We start from the raw sequence: 23056 nt of genomic DNA, 5'->3' as shown, positions 1-23056 counted from the left end.
CCCCCTCTCTGGCTGGCTCAGACCACCCACCGAAGTCTGAGTACCACCGAGCAGAGCTCGCAGAACTATCTATCATTCAGCAACAGCTTCTGACCATCCAGGCACCCAGTGTAGGAATTTGAGGAACACTGAGGTAGATAGGAACCCTGTCATCACTTGGGGGAGATGGAAAGATGGAGTGGGGTGGTCCCGGGCCACACCGGAGAGGCTCCGAGACCATAGGAGCCCTCACCTCCGTGGGTGCAGGCTCCCAGAAGGTTGACTATGTTCTCGTGTTGGCCCAGGTGACTCATGATCTTCAGTTCTGACATGAGGGCCTCCTTCTCATCCGCGTGAGCCGTGGCTGGGAGACGGGGCCACAGGTCCCATAGAACAGGAAAGGGCAGGGCAGACGAGCCACACAGGCAGATGGGAGGCACCGAGGAGAGCAAGCAGGGAGTAAGTACCCAGTGACCGAAAGAGGGGAAAGGAGAAATGTGGACACACAGAGAGGAGTTAGAGAGAGAGAGAGAGAGGAGAGATGGCCTGTCACTGAGGTGCTCTTGAGTGACAGGAAGCCAAGCTGTGGCCAGGCCATAGCCCAGGGGGGCCTCTGTGTACCCCAGCCTCTTTGGGGCTCCAAAGAGCCCTCCACACCCAGGAGCTAAGAGCCAGGAGCTAAAGAAGCCAAGAGTCCTTGCCCCCAATCCCAGGCCCTGTCCTCCCCACCCCCCCAGCTGTGATAGGCTGAAAAAGTGGGCGGTGACTTGTGACAGGGCAGCCCCTCCCCTAGGGAACGCCAGCTCCCACCCTCTCCCTCAGCTTCCGGAAGCCCCTCCCCCTCACTCACACTTCAGCATCTTCACGGCCACCTTCAGGACGGCATCTTCCTTGCCCAGACCAAAGGCTGTGGCCTCCACCACCTTCCCAAAGGCACCAGCTCCAAGAGTCTTACCTGCCACACACACACACACACACACAGTCTCCTTAGGTCCCGGGCGACTCAGGACCCACGGGCTCCCTGCAGCGCATGCCTGCTGCACGGGGGTTGCTGAGACCTCAGCTCACCGAACTGCAGGTTGTTCCGGGGGAACTCCCACTTCTCATTGTAGGGCAGCTGGGTGGGGTCGATGAAGGTGTAGCTGTTGCCCTCGTAGCTCTCGATGATCTTCCAGCGCACCTGGTACTTGGGCTTCTGCAGGGGAAGGTGGGAAAGCAGATGTCAGCTGGGCCTGCAGCCAGGGGTGGGATCTCATCCCCAACCCCCAGGAGCGGGGGGTGTGGACACTCCCAAGGCACGGTGGGAGGAGGCAGGGGTGGCCTGAGAGGCGGCGAGAGGGGCCGGGTCCTCCCATGTCCAAGGTGCTGAGAGCCCCGTCCTTGCCCGCTTTGGCCTCGCCATGTGACCTGTCCTTCTCTAAGCCTTGGTTTTCCCACCTGTGTGCTGGAAGGTGTGAGCAGGGTCACCTCTGAGAGCCTTGACAGCTCTGATAACTTGGGAATTCTTGAGCCAGGAGGGAGGGGGGACCTTGAAGTAGGTCCGTCCGTTCGTCCATCCATCCATCCTCCCATCCAAATATTGCCTAGTTTTATTTTTAATTGTGATAAGACACGTACAACCTAAACCTATCATCACGAATTCATCATTCTCATTCTTTGAGTGTACAATTCAGCAACGTTCATTCACACCTTTATGCCACCAAGCTCTGGAATTCTTGTCACTTTGCAAAACAAAAACTCCTTACTCATTAAGCAAGGGGCTTCCTGTCTTACCTCCCCTGAGCCCCTGGCCACTTATCTCTCAAATCTGCCCACTCTAGGTGCCTCACTTAGTTGGAATCCTACAATATCTGTCCTTTTGCGACTGGCTTATTTCACTTTGTATAATGTCCTCAAGGCTCCCCCATGTGTCAGAATTTCTTACCTTTCGAAGGCTGAATAACATTTCCAGACAAATATTTCAAACTCCTATTTGTGCCAGACACCACTGACCCAGAATTAAAGAAGATAAAGCCCCTGCCCCCATGGGGTTTGCATTCAGGGGGCTAAGGCAGGCATTCAACTCACATAATAAAAAAAAAATATATATATATATATATACACACACACACACATATATATAAATATAGAGGACATTTTCAAATAGTGCCGTGAAGAAAATAAATCAAAGTGACAGAAAAGAGTGCAGGGTGCAGGGTGCGACTGAAGGTGTAAGCCGGGGGACCAGCCAGGTGACTGTCGGAGGGAGGACTTTGCAGGTACAGGGAATAGCAGGTGTACTGGCTGTGAGTGGGCAAAGTCCTGGCAACTCTGAGGGACTGGCTGGTGCCCATGTGGCTTGAGGGAAGCAGGAGACATTCCAGAGATGGGAAGGCCTTGAGCGCCAGGCGAGCAGATCCCCTCCTAGCTGCAGGGAGAAGCCCTGGAAGACTTGATGCTGGCGAGGGATACATCGACTTTACAGTGTGTTTTAAACTAGAGGGAGAGGAAGAGAGGGCAGAGCCAGATCTAGGGAGGAGGAGTGACTGCCTCTCTCTTTCCTGCCCAGGGTGGCAGCTGCTTGGGGGCATCATGCCAGGGGGTGCCCACGAGAAGTGCTGATGGAAGATGGACTTTAGGTAGAAAGTGGAAGCTGGGCTTGGGTGGTGGAGGACACCGAGGCCCTGGGTCAGCAGTCCAGCTCTTTCCGGTCAGCCCTAGGGGACAAGGACCAGCTGGGCTGTACTTAGCAGCTGGGCTCCTTCTCTGGACACCCAGCCCCGGGCGAGCTGAAGGGTACGTGAGTGGGTGTTGGGGAGGAAGGCAGCCTGCGGCTGCAAGTTGCATCTGGTTAAGAGAAAAGACTCCAGATAGCCGGAGGGAAGAACTTCCAGTTGGTAGTTTGGGAGAGGAGACTGCAGTTAGACTTAAGGAAGAACTTCCAGGTTCTGATTCAGGAGAGAGACTACAGCTAAACTTAAGAACATTCATGCTGCGACTGGGGAGGAGAGTCTGAAATGGGACAGAAGGAGGAACCTCCTGAGTCACAGAGGATTCAAGCCCTGAGTGTGGGCGCCTCCCCAAACCAAGCCATGGGGAGAGAGCCGGGTAGGGATTCTCTGACCTCCCCTGGCCGCTTCCAGCTCCAGGGGCTTCTGTGGCCAACGCTGTTTTTCCTCCTCACCACTTCTTCTTCTGGCCCCTGCAGCTGGGCCTGAGTCAGCCCCCTCCCCAGCGCTGCTCCCCCACCCCCTCCCCAGCCAGCCAGGGGATATTGGGGAAAGGGGTGGGGGGGGGAGAATCAAAGGAGGAAGAGGTCATCTGGCTGGATCTCACAGATCTCTGAATCCCAGACTCCACCAGGAGGAGGACACAGCTCTCTCCCCTCACCTCAGGCCTCTGTACCCCTTCCTGGAAGACGGACACCGCCTCTGCTTCTGGACCACCCTGGCTCCCCAGGGCTTCTACCTAGAGGGTCTTCTCTGCTGGAGAGCCCTTTACAGGGAAGGCGAGAGGGGCCGCCTCCACCCGGTTTGCTAAGGGGAGTAGTTGCAGTGATAGTGGGGAGCTCTCCTCCAGCACCCCTTTGCGAGCCGCGAACACTCAGCGTGCGCCACGTCTCTCATTCCTTGCGGCAGGCCCAGACCCAGGCTCACGCACGCTTCCCCTCGGCGCGAACATGGGCAGGGAGACATCAAGTTCCTGTGGCCCTCCCCGTCTAGGCCCGCTGGTTTTGGGCTGGTGGCTGGTCTCTGTCTTAGGAAGGTAGCGACCTCACACGTCCCACTGGAAACCTTGGAGACCCTCCTGTCCGGCCCCAGTAGGCCTCCAGACCCCAGACCCCAGAATCCCAGCTTGCGCGCCTCCCTACCCCATCCTTTCCTCCTGGAAGCCCTCCTTCCAGCCTGCTGACTTCTGATCTTTTCTCCGCCCCCTTTGGTCCCCGCTGTGGTCCGGCTGGGGCCAGGAAGGTGATGACTCAGCTCTGAGGCAGAAGCAACCCTTCCCCCCAGCCAGAGCCACCCCTTACCGCAGGCCTGGGCAGTGAGGCCAGGCCAGGCGGAGTGCTCAATGCAGAGGCAAAGCTCAGAACCCCATGGGGCAAAGCGGAGGGGAATTGCACGAAAGGCCCTGAGGCAAGGCCAAGAGCATCTTGACCCCTCAAGGTCTTGTCTCATGGGATGCCCTCCTTTCCTTGGCCTTAGATGGGCTCAGGGGGCAGCTGAATTTCCTGGATGGGAAATGAGGTATTTATTTCACCTTCCAAAAATGGTCCCGTGGAGAGAAGATAAGGTGTCCCCAAACCAACAGTGGCCAAGGGGGCTGGGCAGCTCACGGAAGAAAGGGCTGGAGAGGGAACTGGTCCCTTCTCTGGAATCTCGGCAGGCGTGTCATGGGCTGAGGAGGCAGCTCTGTGGGGCACCGGGAGCATTTTCAGCTCCGTATAAGGAAGAAGTTCGTAATAATCAGAGCTGCTCAGACGAGGAACGGGTGGCCACAAGAGTGAGTTAAGTCCTGTCCATAGAGGTGGGCGAGCAGGGCCCAACAACCACTGCGGTATGTAGCCAAGGAGGTGCCCAACCTCAGACACCCGTCCAGTCCCAAGATACGTGAGCTAACTCAGGTTCCCCAGTCAACTTCCTCCTAGGACAAGGGCGGGCAGCCTGCGTCCTGAGCTCTGTCTGTGCCCAGCTCCCTGCTAAGTCCCCGACATACGATCCGTCGTTGAATCCTCACGACAGCCCGGTAGGGTGGCCGCCATTAGTAACCCCATTTCACAGACGGAGAAACAGACAGAGACATTCCCAACTTCCCCGGAGTTCTAATAGTTGGAGACAGGCAGAGGCAGGGCGCACATCTATCCAACTCCCAACCCTGGCTCTCAGGAGGCTCTAATATGTCAGAGGAGGAAGATTGCTACCAGTCCCACCGCACAGGTGGGGAAACCGAGGACCAGAGCGGGCAGTGAGTCAGCCAAGGTCTCACGGCAAAACAGTTTTAGAGCTCGACCCAGATCCCTGAAGTCTTGACCTGAGGCCTTCGTTTGCTGGGTGCTGGCATGAGCATGAGAGCTGACTCCAGGGGCTCCCAGGGTGCTCCACATCCGGTCCACATTGTCTACTCCAAGCCCTCTTCTCATACTAAAGCCCCCAAGGTGGGGGAGGGAAGGCAGCAGAGGAGGCCACCAGGTGGTTATTCACCCCTAAATCACATCACTCCCTTGGTCAAACCCACTGATGACTCAAGCCTACAGGATGGGGTCCAAGGAGTTGGATCTCAATGTGCCCCGCCTCCTTCTTCCGGGTACCAGTATTTCTGGAACTTGCCTTGGTCTTTCCCCCCGCTCACCCCTGCACACATTGCCCTCCCCCGGAGATACCCTTTCCCTGAGTTTTGCCTCTCCTTGCTGCATCCCCCCGTCCTCCAAGGTCTGTCCCACCCATGCCAACCACCTCCTCCAGGCAGGCTCCCTTCCCCACCAGCAAAAGAGATCCTTCCACCTCTGACCTCCCACAGGCCTCCGACCTGGGCCTCAGTGTCTATTGCAGTGGACACCATCTTCTGTGTAGGAAGGCAGCTGGGCAAGGTGGCAGGGGCCTCGGGCTGGCATGGGGGAGGCACCTGGGACCCTTGGGCGGGTGCTTCAACCCAGCCACCCCATCTCCCTATTGTAAAGTGCTACAGTTCCTGCCTTCAGGTTGTTGTGAGGGAAAGATAAGGTGATTCAATGGTTCACGTACTGGTTAAAAAAAACACGGTTTTAAAAACCCAGCCTCTGCCACTGACCGGCTGTAGGCTAGAGCAACTGTCGCAGCCTCGCAGAACCTCAGCTTCCAACTCTGTAAAATGGGGTTAGCGATGCTATCTACGTGCTGCGATTGTTGAGGGTGTTAAATGCGAGGATGTAGGTAACGGGCTTCACAAACACTGCCCCTCAGATTGCTGTTGAGAGCTCTAGGTGACGTCCGCTCAACATCAGCGTGCCGTCAAGGGCAGCTCTGGTTAATGGTACATAGTGAAGAGGAGGGGGGTGATCAAGCCTTCCTCCTCCCCTAGACCACCCGCCACCTGCACGAGACACAGGCCTGGCCCCATGAGGCCCTCTCTGTGTGCCTGGGAGGCCCCAGCAGGGGGCAGGATCCCGAGTTTATGCTCTCCCGGAACCCCGTCCCTCTCCCCATAGCACCTTTCCTCTGTAATCCATTCCCTCTCCTTTCCGGTTATTGGATTTGCAAAAGCTTCCTGCTCTAGACAGTGAAGCCTGCGAGAAAAGAGCCTCAGAGGCTCACTCGGCACCCAGCCACTCACGCTGGCATACAGTTGGCGCCCACTGAAGAGCTGTTGGCTGAATGGGTGACAGAATGACTGTCCAGGGGCTGAAGGGTGGATCCTCGCAACCTGGCGGTGCTCTCCCAGGGTCCGGTTCCCCGGCCCGCCCACCCGCCCCAGGCTCACCTGCTTATACTTGTACAAAAGCCACAGAAGCAGCAGCAGCAGTGAGGCCATGATGGACATGCAGGTGACCAGCACGGGCGTGAAGAGTAGCTCGTTGGGGAGCTGTGTGTGGGCTCCTGCAGGGATGGGGGAGGGCAAAGGAGTGAGTCGGCAGAGCGGGCCTTCGGGACCTCCTGCCACCACCGAGATCCGGCCACTGTACTGCCTGGAACACAGTAGGTGCTCAGTAAATGTCTGTTGACGGAGCCAAGTGGCTTCTCCCTCAGAAGCCCCAGCACCTCAGAGAGCCTTCCTGTAGACCCTCCCCCAGCCAGGGGCAGGGAGGACCGCCCCTCCGGTTCTGCTCAAGCCGGGGCCCCAAGCCCCGCCCGAGGTCACAGCACCTGTGGCTGGGGAGCCGTCATGCTGTACCCCCTCCTGCTGGTGCAAGGAGGCTCTGCAGCGGGCTGGCCTAGTACCCAGCTGTGGCTTACACGTACATGCACGCGTGCACGCGCGCGCACACACACACACACACACACACACACCAGTAGTGGGTGTTCAGCTCCTGCACCTCTGGGCAGCTCAGACAGACCTAGAGGCCAGACCGTAACCCGCCTTCGCAGCATTTCCCTGCTGCTTCCTCCCCTCTGGAACCACACGCCCCTCTAAGGGTCTGAAAGCCTGGCTCAAGGCCACTGGCTCTCTTCTTCCCGGACCCATAACCTCAGTTCTTTCAGTGTGTCTGAAGGGCATCATTCCCATCCTCCACATCAACAGCAGTGCGAGTCTGAGGCCAAATCTCGCCCCTGCCCCTTCAGAGGTGTGTGACGTGGAGCCTGTGACTTCTCCTTAAGTCTCACGTTCCTCGTCTCCCGAGTGGGAAGGAAAAGGGTGCCAACCTCCCGGGGTCATGTGAGCTCACCCAGTAATGACTGTATGGTGCTTAGCACAGTGCCTGACACAGGGTAAGCATTCATTGAGACGCTGGTTTAGTATTTTTACTACATGACCACCAGCAGTGACACAGAGCAGCCACACACAGCTGCACGCAGAATCCCGCCCTGGTGGTGGCTGCCCCCAAGGCACCCGAGGGGCGACCTCTGAGCCTGAGGCCAAAGCCGAGGCTCCCACTCTGTCCATCTGCCCAGAGAGTCTCGCCAGGGCCTGCCACACAGCGGTGCTGAAACCTGGTTGTTAGGAGTCGGAGGCGCCGTGGGTCCATCTCTAAGGCCCTGGGCCTCTCAGACCCAGACAACTGGAGCCTTTGTGCAACACAGAGAAAGGCACCCCTTCCTCTAAACAGCCTGCATCAGTGCCCAGCGCTGGCCGCCAGCCCCACCCTCCGACCGTGGCCCTGAATGGATAGGGCTGTGTCTTTGGAGGGAAAAGAGTCAGAGGGGTGGAGAAGGCGGCCAAGGCTGGCCCCGGGCTGGGGATGGACTGTGATCCCTTGTTGCCTGTCTCTCTCTCATGAGGCTCTGAGCTCCATGGAGGCTTTGCTCCCCTGTCCCCAGTGAGTGCCTGGCACACAGCAGATGCCAAATGCATACTTGTGAATTAACGAATGAGTTAAAGGGCAGGAATATAAGCAGAGGGGGCAAATGAGGCCACGCTTCAGGCTGCTTTGTCTCTGGGCCTCATGGCTTCCCGGCCTTTGCTCTTCTCTCCCCGCTTCTAGTCCCGAGGGTCTAGACTTCTCTACCTGGCCTTTGGACAGGAGGTGCCTGGAAATGGACCCTGAGAAGTGGCACTGGCTATGGCTGGGATCTGCTCCGCTCTGGCACTCTGACCCTGGCTTCCTGGGGCCTGGGGCAGTTTCCTGAGCCCCCCTCCCAACATGGGCTGGGCGGGGCGAAGGCTCACCAACAGAGATGGGCCAGAAGGTCTGGGAGCTGTTCCCCACGCTGTTGATGGCTCTGCACTCGTATGTCCTGTTGTGTTCCAAGGTCCCGGTGGCCAGCAGGCTATGGACGATCACCTTGTGGAAGGGCTCTTGGCTCAGGACCTCAGAGTGCGAGTCCTCTAGGACCAGGCTTTCTGACTCATCACATCTGGGGAGAGCAGAGCGTGGCTTAGAGTTTCAGGTGCCGGCTCCTTGGCCCCTCCTCCCGGGTGAAGAAGGCGAGCAGAGCCACTCACCTATCCGCGTGGCTCTGACACTGCAGCCATGTGACATAGGGCTGGGGGTACCCGGAGGCTTCACAGAGCAGTGTGTCAGAGCCATTGATGAGGGTCCTCATGACCCTTACCTCCGGGGGGTCTGAGGAGAAAAAGAGGAGTGGTAGAGGTGGGGGTCAGCTCCAGAAGCCCCAACGCCCCTGTCTGACCAGCCTGCACTGGGCTGCCGCCCCTCCCTTACCCCCACCTGCAAGCCCCAGGGGCCTTAGCGCCCAGCCCCCGCTCCATCACTCACATCGCAGGGTGAGCTCAAAGGTCAGGGTCTTCTCACCACCAGCGTTTCTGGCCAGGAAGGCGTAGTGACCGGCCTCCGAGCGCTTCAGGCGAGGCAGAGAGAGGGTCGAGATGGACCTACACAAGAGGGGCAGGCCGTCTGGCGTGAACCCCCGTCCTGGTATGGCCCCTGCAGGACAGCAGGCTCAGACAACCTTTCTAAAGGGCTTTGTTCTATTTTTGCTAAAGCATCCGGGGCACAAAGGCCTTGGCTGAACCAGGTCCCCAGGCTGAGTGCCATCGAGACATGGAAAAACCAACCCAATGCCCTTAATATCTTCTCTCATTTGTGAAGTGGTTTGGTTCTGAGGTTTAGTAGAAATGGTGTCGGTGAGGTGCCGACCCTGCAAGGCACATTAGCTGCCATCCCTAAAGCACCAGCCCTGCCAGGAGGGACCGTGAGAGAGATGAGAGGCAGGATGTAGCTATGGGGTGACAGAAACCAGGGTTCAAGTTCTGGTGCTGTCATTTCTTAGCTGTGTGATCTTAGACAAGTACTCGCCCTCTCTGATCCTCTGTTTCCTTTCCTGTGAGGACAACACTGATGGTAATTAATGCACAGATTGAGTCTGAGGATTAAAGGGGCCTATAGGCAGGGTGCTTGACATAGAGCCTGACTCATTGTAGGTACATTTAATGGTGCCCTTTGCTGCAGGGAAAGACCTAGAAGCAAAAGAGAGCAATGTAAGTTATCCTCAACTGATTCCAAGTAATCTTTGTTTTATTCTTTCCGTAAGCCCTATTTTGGCATTTGTCCCTAAGGGACATGCATTGTTTAGGTAATAAATAAGTTGTTTAAAAATAAATTATAGCATATAATTATAAATTATACTAGACTAAAACCCAGGGTATGCAAAGGGCAATCTCATTCAGCCAGACCTTTGGCGTCCATAACCCTGTACACATCTACTTGTTAAGCGGAAAGAATTCAACTTCTTTGCATGGGTCAAAGTTGCCATGACGAATGCATCCTTCACATGAGCTAAGTCTGGTGGCTGTTTGGTGCCCCGGCTTATCTGCCCTGTGCCGGATGGCCCCACACTACTGCGTCTTGGGGCATCTCCAAACCACATCTCCATTGTGGTTTCTTTCCACAATGTCCCTGTTGCTTAGGGACCCCTGACTCTTATCCATGGGCCGTCCCCCTCCCAGGGGTCTATGGAGTCCAGACTCAGAGCTTCTGTGTTAGACAAGGGGAGGCTCGAAATCCTGACCAGAATGGATGAGAGGGAAACTCAGAAGAGGAAAAGAAGGACAAGAAAACATTTTTTGTTCGGTTGAATATTTTGTTCTGTTTTGATTCTGACAATTGGCAAGCGGGAGTCCAGGATTTAATGAGGTCTGGGCTTCAGCAGCTAGCAGGAGAACCCCAGAGAGTTCTGGAGTTGGAAGATGGTGGAAGAATTATCTTCCCCGGGGGGTGGCAAACACAGCTCCCTGCCTGAGTCACTTATAAGGAAAGTACTGTCTGGGACTGTGTCAAGGAGGACTCCGAGGCTGCATTTGGACCCTGAGGGAAAGAGTTCAAAACTGGATTAGAGAGATCTGTCAAGAGTGTGGCAGGGGAAGCCGTTTCACGCACAGCACACCCCTGCTATCCTTGAGCTCTGGACTCTCGTTCAAATAGCAGTGGGTAAAGCAACTATTGTTTTAACATGTTCCGTTGGTGTTCTTCCCGTGGAGAAGACTCTCTTGTATAGAAGTCTACACTGCTGAGGCCACTTTGGATGGGGAAGTAACACCCTGAGGACGTAAGGAGACAGGATAAGAGATTTCTAACATGCTGTGTTTGCAAGAGAAGCAAGAGTCTGCAAGTGGAGAGACGGGAGAAAAGAGGAGATAGAGTGAGATGACGCTTTATGAGAAGAGATTAGAGCCTGTGGAGAAGAAAAGCTAGTGAGACATTCTCAGAAGTGGGCAACCTCAGGCCTTTAAAGAACTTTTGATGTAGATGTGAGCATGTGATGTTAATCCACTCTAGCACCCCCACCCCCACTCCTGCCAAACCCATCTACGTGGCAGCATCTCTGTGCAGTCCTTATTATGAGTGTGTCTAGGAGTAGAAATCACGGAGCAGTGTCTTCTATATTTGGATCGGCCATCAAAGAGAGAGACTGAGGTTAAGAGTTCTTGAGTCAGCAGAACAGTGTACACCCCAAGAAATAGTAGAGCTCTTGCAGAGGCCACTGGATCTCCCAAGGATGTGGGACATAGAGGGGCAAGCCAACTTTATTTCAGTCTCAAACACAGATGATTGATATTGAGGTTCTAAGGTAGGGAAAGTGAGACAGAGAAAGGGGAAGGGATTTACTCAAGGTCACCAGCAAGGTTGAGCCATGACCCAGTGTCCTGCCTCCTGCCTGAAGCATTCCCCTTCTGGCTGTGGGGATATCCAGATAGAAGCCGATAGGTAGTACCTGTATGTGTCCTTGCTGGTGACAAAATTGAGCTTGTCCTGGTGGTCAGAGAAGGGTCCCAGATAGGTCCAGTTAAAACCTTCCAGGCCTGGGTAGGCCTCCACCTTGACTTGGAGATCAACCTTCTCACCCACGGTCACCTCCTGGAGGAGACTCTGCTCAGTGGTCAAGTTCAAGTAGGCACTCTCTGGAAAGCAGAACACATAAAGTTCTGGCATTAGTGGGAAGATGTCTCAGTTTGTTTGTTCATTTGGTGATCTACCCATTCATTCAGCCATTGGGGCTGGACCCTTCCTGAGGGCCTACTATGTGCCAGGCACCCAGCCCCCACCTCTAACCAAGACTTGCCCTCTGATATCTTCCTTCTTACCGCTGCCCCGTAGAAGCCCAATCTCTCCTCTTCACTGAGTCCTGGGAGAACCTGGACAAATTGCTATCCTCCTTGCTACCTCTGCCTCCTTATTTATAGAATGAAGAGATTGAATATATTTGTGTTGTTGTAACTTTTTGGAACTTTTCTGGTGGCAAAAGAATAAAAAGCTGCTGTTTTTGTCAGATGCCCTCACCCAGTTTCTCTTCTCCTGGGAGCGAGGCTCCTACATCCAGCTCTAAGGGGGCATGTGACTCAGGCCAGCCGGCACCGGTAATGCCCCCTTTGCACCAATGAGTGGTTTGGGGTGGGTACCTGCACCCATGGGTCCATGACACTTATTTCCATGATTTTTGTTGGAGCTCCAAGAAAGGAGGAGCCCTAATTCCACTGCGGTGGTCAAGCCTGATGCTGCTAGGGGTCCCACAAGAAAAATGTACAGCTGAGAGTTGAGAAGCAACGGACTCTCCTCCACATCATTTGAACACTTAGATCCAGTTTACCCGAAGTTCATACCCACGGGCTAGACGGCTGCTGAAACTCCTCTTGCAATTAGGCCAGCTCAAGTTGGTTGCTGTTACCTATGCCCAAAAGAGTCCTGACTAGTTTCTTCTAGTTAAATCTTGCATGAATTAAAATCCAGTTGCTCTGGTTGAATCTCAGAGAGAGGAACTTTGGCAAGAGTCCCCGTGTGCGCAGCCTCCCCGTGCCTCCACTGGAAGCCCCTGAAGTTCTTCCCTAAATCCCCGCAGACTTTGCAAAAAGCTCTGGACTAGATGATCTCCAAGGGCTCCCCTCCTTACTCAGCTCTATGAAATCTGATATTCACTCTTGTACCCTGTGACGGACCTGCTCCAAAGCCCTTACGGTTCCTCGTCGCCTCCACTATACAGATTGGCGTTCAAGACCCCCCCCCAACCTTGCCCTTCTCTTGCCCATCTAGCTGTCTCCCCTCTTCCTACACACACACACACACACACACACACACACACACTGCTCCACCCCACCCATCTTGGTCTCCTAACATCCCATGAACACAGTCATTCCAACCAAGCTTGGAAGTTTTGTTCAAGCCACTTTCTCCACCAGGAACCTGTCCTCTTCCTTTTTTCCATTTAGATCCTTCTCACCCTTCAAGGCTCAGCCCCATCAGGGAGTCTCCACCCACTACTCCAGGCCCCAGGGAGCTGTCCCTCCACTGGACTCCTGCTGCCCTTCTAGAGAGCACATTTCTAAAGCACCACAGCTACACAACTTCGTGCATCTGCTTCTCCCTTCGGCTGGTCATCTTCACTATCCAACAAATGTGTGAGCTTCTGGGGTGAGGCTTCCATCTTCTCTCTCCTCCCCTAGCATCTATCCACCCATCCGGCATCCATCCCCTCCTCTCCTTCACCACCACCCTTATCAAGCCACCGTAACTCCTAGCTTGGATGGCCGCAGGGGCCCCCTAACTCCTCCCCACTCTTTCCACCCTCAACAAGGTGGGTGAGAGCGTCACATTCCTTTACTCAAACCCTCCAATGGACACCCATCTCTCTCAAAGGGAAAAGCCCAAGTCCTTATGTTGGCTTCCCCAGCCAAGCCCTGTGGAATCTGCCACCTTGCCCCCTCCCCTCTGTGACGTCCCCTCGTGTCAATCTTCCTCCTGAATCCACCCCAGCCACACTGGCTCACTTGTTCCTTGCATGCGGTGAGCACAGTCCTGCCTTAAGGACATTGCTTGCCCTCCGCCTGGAGCTCCGGTCTGCAGTGTATCCACACGGCTTACCCCCTTCCCAGCTTCAAGTCATCGCTCAAATGTCAGCTTCCCAGGGAGACCTTCCTTGATGCCCACCCGATTTAAAAAAAATTTTTTTAACGTTTATTCATTTTTGAGAGACAGGCACATCTCATGCAAGCATGAAGGAAGGAATGAGGGAGTGAGTGGCAGTGTACAGTAGGGGCCTACTGGGCACTGATCACAAAACAAAATGTAGTCATGCACTGTAGGGGCTCCAGGAAGGGAGCGAGGGGTTCTGGGGGAGGATCTGGGAAGGAGCCCAGAGGTGCGGCTCCCTAGCCAGGCCCAGGATAAGGGAAGGCTAGCGCAGGTGTTCTTAACAGCGTCTCCTCCCTCTCCACCCTCAGCCCCCTCCTTCCCAATCCCCTGATAAGCTCCCTCACCTCCGGGTCCCCGTCAGCCCGCCCCCATCACCCTGATGCTCACCTACCACCCTGAAGACCATGGAGGCAGAGTGGTTGCCCCAGGCATTGGTGGCCATGCAGGAGTACTTGCCAGCGTCGTGGAAGCTTACGTGGTTGAGGTGGAGGGTCAGGACTTTCTGGTAACGGTTATCATGGAAGTCAGATTGCTGAGAGACTGTGAGCTGTAGCCAGAAGGAATAGAAATGCTATACCTGGGCTGTTTAGGGATTAGAAAACTCTAGGTTCAAATCCTCAGCCTTTCGAGATGACTATCTGCCTTTTCTTGGGCAAGGGACTGACCTCTGAGCCTCAGTTTCTTCATCTGTAAAATGGGACTAACGCTGGCCCATGCTCCTTGGGTTGTAGTAAAGAGCAGTGAACAATTAGATGTAAATGGGGGCAGGATTATGCTTGGCACACAATAGGCACAGCAGGACAGGAGGGGGCTCTTCGATGCAGCCCCAAACCATTCCCTTTTACTCCCTCTGCTTCCCTCTCACCTTTATATTCCTGGGCTTCAAGGTGGCCTAGGAACCCCTTGCTAAGTTAGAAACGAACTGACCTCTGACTCTTGTCAACAGGCTGGGGCAAAGGTCATGGGTCAAAGGGGTAGAGTACCACCTCCCTCCCCCTACAAGATTCAATGACATGAGCCTGGGTCCCGGTGCTGAATCAGCTATTGACGAGCAATGGGTGGGTGCGCTCCCCTCTCTGGGCCTGGGCCATGCCCTCAGTCCAGAGAGCCAGTTCCCCTCGGGGCGGGGGCTCTGTCCTGCAGGTCCCGGTGTGTTGGGAGGGTGGGCACACTTCACCCTGCTGTCCCCCGGGGGCTGACCTTGGTGTCTCCATGATATAGGAAGACGTCAAAGTTAACATCAATGTTGCTGGCTGAGCACATGATCCGGGCAGCCTCTCCTTGAATCCGCACCAGCTCTGCAGGCTCCAGCTTCAAGGTCGCGGGCCCTGTGATGACTGAGGCCAAGGGAAGTGACCCATGAGCACCCAGGCCTGAGCGGTCACTCTGCTCAGGGCCAGGCTACTGGCTGGGGCACCCCCAAAGCTCCTATCCCAAATCCTGGGGGGCAGCCTTGAGGCCCCAGACAGCAAATCCTGTCTTTTACACAGACTTTAAGAAGTCTACTTCCCTTCATCACCTCGTCTCTCCCCAGGGTCACCTGTTCTCTGCTCTGGACACCTGGAAGTTTCCCACTCCCCTTTTGAGCCTTGCACAACCCAGTGCCTCACAGCAGCCGAAGTGAGCTCTTAAGAATGTAGACTGGATCGCGTCTGTCTCCTGGGCCAGTATCGGGTGATTGCCATTACTCCAGGGACACAAGCCGGGGCCCGGTGCCTGACTGCGCTTCCCGCCCCAGGCGCTCTGCTCTGCGGTTGTGCTGGCCCTCCCAGCCAGTGCAGAGACTGCACGCTTGCCCACCCCCTCAAAGCTGTCCCTCCACGCTGTGAGCGGGTGGCCACCCTCTCCCTTCAGATCTTTCGCTCAGAGAAGCCTTCTGTGCCCGGTCAGCTGGGTTCGCCTCTCCCACCCCACGTGCATCCAGCTTTCTCTGGCCTGGCTTCGTGTTCATCCCAGTTGGAACGTTACTTGCTCTCTCTGGTCTGTTTCTCCTGGAAAGATGGCAAATCCCCAAAGGTGATGTTCCCAGCGGCCAAGACAGTGCCTGACATAGAGCAGGCATTGAATTACAGTTCATGGCTATTGCTGTAAATTAGGAGAAGATCTAATCCAGTTTCTCAAGGTCCAGAGACACTAAGGGGCTCATCCAAGGTCACCAAGGGGCCACCAGGGCTCCAGGGCCCTGCCAGATGGAGAGACTCGCAGGCCTCCTCAGTCCACATAGTGGACTCTTGTGACTGCCCGTGCAGGCTTCATGGCCTCAGAGCCCAGGCCTTGGGCCAGCCATAGCCACTCTTACCCTGGCCCTCATTGGAGGGACCTGATTCCTGTCTCAGGCCCAGGTGTCGAGCCCGCTACTCACACCAGTCCTTCCGGAAACCAGAATCCGGTCCATCAGCCTAGCCAGGGCCAGGGGGAATGGAGTGAGACTTCACTACTCCAGTGTCACCCCCACAGTGAGAGCTTTCCTCTGCGCCCACGCCCACGTCCCCAGCCCTTGGCTCCCCACCCTGCCTGCATGTGCCCAGCACCTGGCACCGGGCCGGCACTGAGTGGGAAACCCATGTCTGAGGCTGTGGAGCAGCTCTGGGCCCTCCTTCTGTTCCCGGAACATTCAGAGCCTGTTCCTGCTTCATGACTGTGCACCTGCTGTTTCCTCTGCTGAGGCAGAGCTTTGCACAGCCACGTGCTGGCCAGCATTCCCAGTTCAGCTCCGATAAAACGTCACTCTCTCAGAGAGCCTCCCCTCCCACACACACTCTCTCTTCCATCACCTTGTGAGACGATCTGCAGAGCAATCTGAAGAATGACATCGCTTACTTGTCCTGCCCCAGCAGGTGCCCCCTAGGTGACTGTGGTACAATTGGAAGGAAGAAGCAAAGGAAGGGGGGCCCCTGTCACTCGCCATCAGGCCCGGACCCTGCACAGCTCACGTGTCTGCGGGCTCTCTGTCCCTCCCGGCCCCACGCACCTTTCTGCACTTTAAGCCAGATGACCATCGATGTTACCGTCCTGCCGTCTACTTGCACGCCGCATTGGTAGGACTGACTCTCAATGAACTTGGCCTTGTGGATGGTGAAGCCACGCCAGGGTGAGAAGGAGTAGTTGGTTTGGCGCAAGACGGGTCGGCCACGCAGCCGCCTCAGTGAGACGCCTGCCTCCAGCGCCGGGTCAGTGAGCAGGCAGGGCAGCAATGCGTCCTGACCTTCCAACACCGTCACTTCCTGGGCCAGCACCCTCCAGGGCCGAGCCAGGTCTGCGGTGGAGGGGAGACAGGGTTACAACTGTCTCCCTCCACCAGGCCAAGCGGTCCCTGAACACAGGCTCAGAGAAGTTGATCCCGTGCCTGAGGTCACACAGTGAGAGAAGCTCAGCCAACCTTCGGGTGAGGACCCTGGGCCAGGCTCAGTCCTGTTATTACTTGGTGCTGTGCCACTGTGGGCAAATGGCGCAGCCCCTACCAGCCTCTGGGAAATGTCCATGACCGTGAACCTACTTCCCAGCATTATTATGAGGACTCCATTAAATTGGAAGGACCGCACACGTCTTTGTTAGTGACGGGCACTCAGTAAACGTGGAGCTGGCTTATTATGGTTGTTAATATTAGGACCTGGCCCTCCTGCCCATTCCCAGTGGGGTCTGTAGGGCCAGACCTCTTGGGAGTGGTTCCAGAGACCTCACCTTTGACATAGAGGTGGATGGTGGCATTGCCCCCCAGGGGGTTTCCAGGCTCAGTGCAGCGATAGGTCCCCGTGTTTTGGAAGGTGGCATTATTCGTCATCAGGATGCTGCTGGGGGGGTTGAAGTCCAGGTTCCAGTCGGGGGAGATGGGGCCGCTCCATTCCACGCTGCCGTTGCCCACACATCGCAGGGTCACTGTTGTGCCTGGCTCCACCACCAGCTCGGGGCCACTGGGCTGTATCACTGGGACCCCTTGAGCTGGGGGAGGGGGTGGCGAATAGACAGAAGTGAGGCCCGAGGAGGCGCTTCCCGGCCTCTGAGACAGGCCATGCCCTGGCGAGGGTGGTGCTGGCACTGGTGTTCAGCTGTGATTTAGAATCACCGTGAGCAAGTCCTGCCCCCTGTGTCATGGGCTCAGTCCCCCACCCCCCACCTGCGTGGGGATGGCCCGAGGTCCGGCAACGCCCTCCTCTGAGAAACAGGGACTGGGAGCTTTCTCGGCTTCTGGGTGGGGGCTGTCTCGTGGGGTCAGCCCCAGCCTCCTGCCTCAGTCTTCCCAGCGGTGACTGCAACATGCTCCCCAGGGGGTTGACCCCTTCAGCCCCAAGGACAAGGTGGGCTGTACCCCTAGTGCCAAGCCCAGAACCTGGCTCAAAGCAGGGGACTCAAACGAGCAAGGGAAAAGACAAATGAATGGAATGTTCACAGCGAAGTCCTCTGACTTAATCCATATGGGAAAGAAGAAAAGGGGCGTAGGCTCTCAGCCCAGCAGTGTTAGAAGGGTTCCTAGAGTCTTATGTCACGCCCGCTCCCATCACTGGACATCTGGTCTGCAGCACAGCAGGAGGGTTCAGAGGCTCTGTGCCTCAGTTGCCCCACCTATAAAATGGAGGCAATGATTTGTACCCATTTATTGGGATGCCAGGAGGCTTCAGTGCATGGAAAGCCCTCGGAACCACATCTGTCACCAAATAAATACTCAGGAAGGATTGCTCAGCAGTCCAGCCCAGCACCCCAGCGCTGCTGTGTTGACTAGGAGGCCAATCTCTTTTAAGGAAAATTTGCTTGAAGGAGAAAAGAGAACTTGCAGCCCATATCAGGCCGTCCGGGAAGAAGGCCGGCTGCCTCTGCAGTGTCAGCATTCTTCCAGGGCTGAAAATAGGGGCAAAGGAGGGAAGTGAGAGCTGATTCAAGGCCTTGGAGGGGCTGCCAGGCGCCCCCGAGCCTGTATGGGCGGAAGCACATTGCTGGCGTCCAGCCCGGCCCCGGTTTCCGCTCAGCCTGCAGCCCTTCCCCCAGAGACGCTCTCACTTCTGTTTCCTGGCTCTCCTGACAACTATACCCTGTCCAGAGGCGAGACCCCCAGGAGGGGGAATGCTGCCTGCCGCCCCTTGGAACATTCTGGGCCACAGGGCCTGGCTCTCCCACTGACCAACCGGGTGCTCCCTATGAATCTGACCCCTCTACTCTGTTGACAGGGACAGGGACACTCCTGCCCCTAGGACACTGGATGAATTCAGGGTGCCCCCTGTCTTGCACAAAGGCCTCTCAGATGTGTATTTCCACTCCATCCCCACCACAAACTTCAGAATGGGAAAGACCTTCTCCGTCAAATTATTTCAGGACAACTTAAGCTCTGTTTCGATTTTGTACCCATCAGAGAGAGGGGTGCCTCTCTGCCTGAGCTTTGGAGCAGCACAAAGCATTGAGTGAACTGGTGAACTCTGCCAAGGCCGACACCCAGAGGGTCTTATCCTTCCTGGGCCATGTGACCATGAGGGAGAGGGGTGGGCGTCGTTTCTGGCAGCCTGTCCGCAAATCCCAGCAGGCGCTGTCACGTTTCAGCCGCAGCAGCTCGGCGCCCGTGCTGGGGTTTCATTGCAGGGGAAAGCTTGGACTGTGGTGTCACAGCCCCTTGGCCTGAAACTTGGTTCTCCCTGATGCCAGGTAGGTCACTTAGCCTCTCTGACCCCTCAGGCTACTCTTCCATCCAATGGGATTAGTCCGTTTCCACGTTTCCACCCCCAAGGTCTTGGGAGGGTTCAATGAGGTAATACACAGCCCTTGTCTCAGCCAGTTGCTCATGGCCTGGGCCACTGCTTCACTGGGGACACTTCTAACCCCCACTTCTGGTCCTGACACTCTAATATCTAATGTTCTCAACCTTTTTTTTAATTTAATTTTTTTAATGTTTTATTTATTTCTGAGAGAGAGAGAGAGAGAGAGAGAGAGACAGTGTGAGCAGGGGAGGGTCAGAGAGAGGGAGATACAGAATCTGAAACAGGCTCCAGGCTCTGAGCTGGCTGTCAGCACAGAGCCCCACATGGGGCTTGAACCCACGAACTGCGAGATCGTGACCTGAGCCGAAGTCGGAGGCTTAACCGACCAAGCCACCTAGGCGCCTCATAATGTTAACCTTTAAAGGTCACAGTCTGTGACTGCCCCATCCGCGATCTCGGATTCTGTGATTCTCGCGGTGTTTCCCTTCTGCACCCGCCCAGTCTCACAGGCGCCTTCTCCCTTCCCCTCCCCTGCCCTGCCTCTCTGGCTGGTGTCTCGGCCCCCTAGAAATGTGGTCAGAGAAATGTGTCCTGTTCTGTCCTGTCCTGTTCTCCCGGATATTCATGCAGAGTGAGGCTGACACCCTCAACTTCTGCCCCTAACTTCCCCCTGCTGGCGTGGCTGGTGGGAAGGGAGAGCCTGCTCAGGCCCATCCTCCTTGGGGTGGGGGCTGGAGCTCGGCAGACACTGACCAAGGTCCCCTTCTGTGCCTATCTCTCATCTCCGCTCCCAGGATACCCCCCAACCTCAACTCCCCTCCCTCAATCCACACACACACCGCACACCAACGCATGGGGCATAGCCCCCTCGTCAGACCAGGATCTTAAGCCTCTCCCCATCTCTAGAGTGTTTGAAGCCTGGCTTTTGACTCCCTCACAGCATCCCCCACCCCCCACTCACTCATGACTGGACTGTTGGGCGAAAGGCTGAAGCTTCCACTTGCTGCCTCCCATCTTTTCTTTCTTCTGGGTCTAGAGGCTAGACACCCTCCCCCTCCCACAACAATGTCCCACAGGCAAATTCTGGACTTGAAGACAGGACAAGACAGTTAAATAAAACTCATGGAACTTTCTGGAGAAAGGGGAATAGTTTTCTCTTAATTGGGAGGGCGGGTACACAAGCATACATGTTTGTCAAACCTCATCAGACTGTATATTTAAGAACCTGTACGTTCTACTGTATGTAAATTACATCTCAATTTAAACAAAAACAAAAACAAAAACAACCAGATACGCTCAAGCCCAGAGGCATTGGACCAGAAAACAACCTTCAGTGGGGTGGGCCATCTCCTCGTCGGGGACAGCAGCTGCACAGCTGTGAGGAGGCCAGCACTGAGGCTGCCTTCCACCCTACCCCATCCCTATCCTGGCCCAAGATACCTCCAAATAAGCACATAACAAAATATAACTGTAGCTACAAGCCAAGTAGCCAGCCCCTCACCTCCCGTTAGACACCCTCCTGGGATGGAGACTCCTACCTGTGCGGCTGCTACCAGCGAGTTGGAGGTAGGGTGGCAGCCTGTGTCGGGGAGGGTTCTGGCCAGGGAGACCCTCACTGCCCTTCCTCCCCAGGCTCTCCTCTCATCTCCTCTCAAATTTGTCTTACCCGAGCTCTGGGCCAGAGAGGCTAGCCTCTTATCTCTCCTGCCAGCCCCTTCCCCAGGCCTCCGGAGGAATGACCCTGCCCCCTCTGGCCTTTCCAAGTCGGGTCCTGCCTGCTCTCCACAGCTCACGGGCTGGCAGAACCGCCAGGGCCGTCAGGAGCTCTCTGGGGCCCCCTGCTAGGCATAGGTCTGCACCAGCAGCGGTGGCCTCTCCTAAGAGCTTGTTAGAAGTGCAGAATCTCACGCTGTACCTGAGACCTACTGAGTCAGGATGTGCATTGTGACAAGATCCCCCGGGCGATCAGTATGCGTTGCAAAATTTGAAAAGCATCGTTTCAGTCTCGTTCACCACAGCCCCCAATACCTGCCGTTGAGTAGATGAGGACACTGCAGCCCTGAGGGCATCAGGGGGCTTGTTCAGGAAACATGGTGAGTCAATATCTGAGCTGGACGGCTCTGCTGGGCTGGTTCCACCCCACCCACACGCTCTCTTCCCTCCACTGCCTCACCAAAGCAGATACCCGCAAACCTGCAGTCCAGGCTGGGGAGATGGAGGCACGGAGTGGGGACACCCAGTGAGGGGCAGGGGTTCACAGATTCCTTGCACAGCGGTCGTCTCTGTCACTCACCCCCCCACCTCACCCCCACAGTCCCCGGTCTTACCATGCCAAGCTGTGGCCACCAGCAGGACCAGCAGAGCCCTTGGGCCCATGGCCTCAGTGGGGAGGCGGCAGGATGATGCAGGGTGGAGGGGTGGACAAGGTCTCGGGGCCTCAGCGCTAGCTCCGCAGTGACCGAGACCGCTGGGCACACGTTCCTCTCGGCTGTACTGACTGTTTCTCTTGTTTTCCTCTTCCTCCTCCTGCTCCTTGGGCTGATCCCCTTCTTCCCCTTTTAGCTAGGCAAGGCAACCACAGAGTTTGGAAATCTTGGGTCTTTAGAAGAAAACAAAGCCATGACCCCCAGGGGGAGGGGTTGGAGTCTAGGACAGAGCCCGCCTGAGCTTGGGGGAGCTCTCTAAGTTTAGAGCCCCTTCTGAAACCACCTCCAAGGGATTCTGGCAGAAGAGACATGCTCAAGGTCAAGGAGTCAGTCAGTCGCACAAACGGAGGGTCTCCAGAGTGGCCGAGAAGCTCTGGCTTAGCCAAAAGGAAAGTTAGGATGGTTGGGAGAGCTTGATGATAGAAGCAAGAAACTTCTATTTACAGGATGCTCCCCAGCTGAGCCCTTTACATTCACTGTTTCCTCTGGTTCCTGTAGAACCTTTATGTGGTGGGTACTATTGCCATTCCCGTTTTGCAAATGGAAAAACTGAGGCTCAGAGAGATCAAACCCCTTAAACTTGTCCATAGTTACATGCTACCAAATGGCGGAGGTGGGATTTTGATCTAGGCAGCCTGGTTGTAGAACTCTCTTTATGTTGATTCACTAAGTTATTTGTTTGTTTATTTGTTTATTTTTACAAAGAGTCTAATTATGTTGCTATATTTCTTTGGAAAAATAACATTGTTCTGCCTCTTTCTTTCTTGGAGTCAATTGCTTTTACTTCTTTTAAATGATTCTCTTAGTATTTTCCTTCTTATTCGTAAATAACATGGTTGTAGAGTTACTTCTCGAAACTAAAAAAATTCCAACACAACACTGACCCAGGAAAGTGATCATTCTTTCCATGTACTCAGGTATATGTAATATATTTCATACATACATTTTTTTTTCAGGAACGTGTTCTGAACCTCAAGTAATCATGAATACTAAACAAAACCGACTCAAGAAGAAATAGAAAATCTGAATAGACTTATACCTAGTAAAGAGGTTACTAATCCACAATTAGATGGATTCACTGGTGAATTCTACAAAATATTTAAAGAATTAACCCCAATTCTTCTCAAATTCATTCAAAAAACAGAAGGGGAAGGAACACTTCTCAACTCATTGATTAAGGACAGCATTACCTTGATACTAAAGCCAGACAAAGACTTCACAGGAAAAGAAAACTACAGACCGTATCCCTGATGAATACAGATGCAAACATATTCAGCAAAATACTAGCACAAATAAAACAGCACATTAAGGTGAGATTTATCCCAGAAATGCAAAGATGGTTCAACACGTGAAAATCAATCTAATACACTACCTTGATAGAGTAAAAACCAAACAAACTCACATGATCATCCCAAATGATGCAGAAAAAAACCTTTAACAAAATTTATGATTTAAAAAATCCCCAAAAAGCTAGGAACATAAGACAGGATCTT

General features: G+C 55.0%; 1 protein-coding gene across 1 annotated transcript in view; it reads right to left on the bottom strand.

The window, feature by feature from the left end:
- The window catches only part of CSF1R (colony stimulating factor 1 receptor), a 28308-nt gene extending 6795 nt beyond the window's left edge, over positions 1 to 21513 (bottom strand). The window contains exons 1-13 of the mRNA XM_039239415.1: positions 21465 to 21513; positions 17138 to 17395; positions 16428 to 16712; positions 14657 to 14793; positions 13844 to 14003; positions 11265 to 11451; positions 8810 to 8925; positions 8536 to 8656; positions 8260 to 8447; positions 6415 to 6530; positions 1048 to 1174; positions 830 to 934; positions 233 to 343 (exon numbers count right to left, since the gene is read on the bottom strand). Of these exons, the coding sequence (XP_039095346.1) occupies positions 233 to 343; positions 830 to 934; positions 1048 to 1174; positions 6415 to 6530; positions 8260 to 8447; positions 8536 to 8656; positions 8810 to 8925; positions 11265 to 11451; positions 13844 to 14003; positions 14657 to 14793; positions 16428 to 16712; positions 17138 to 17395; positions 21465 to 21513 (1960 nt within the window). The remainder of the gene's footprint in view (positions 1 to 232; positions 344 to 829; positions 935 to 1047; positions 1175 to 6414; positions 6531 to 8259; positions 8448 to 8535; positions 8657 to 8809; positions 8926 to 11264; positions 11452 to 13843; positions 14004 to 14656; positions 14794 to 16427; positions 16713 to 17137; positions 17396 to 21464) is intronic.
- Between the last annotated feature and the right edge of the window lie 1543 nt (positions 21514 to 23056).

The sequence above is a fragment of the Hyaena hyaena genome, unplaced genomic scaffold (genome assembly GCF_003009895.1).
Source record: "Hyaena hyaena isolate Hyena2069 unplaced genomic scaffold, ASM300989v1 scaffold_157, whole genome shotgun sequence".
Classification (NCBI taxonomy): domain Eukaryota; kingdom Metazoa; phylum Chordata; class Mammalia; order Carnivora; family Hyaenidae; genus Hyaena; species Hyaena hyaena.
This window is presented reverse-complemented; position numbering and strand designations above follow the sequence as displayed.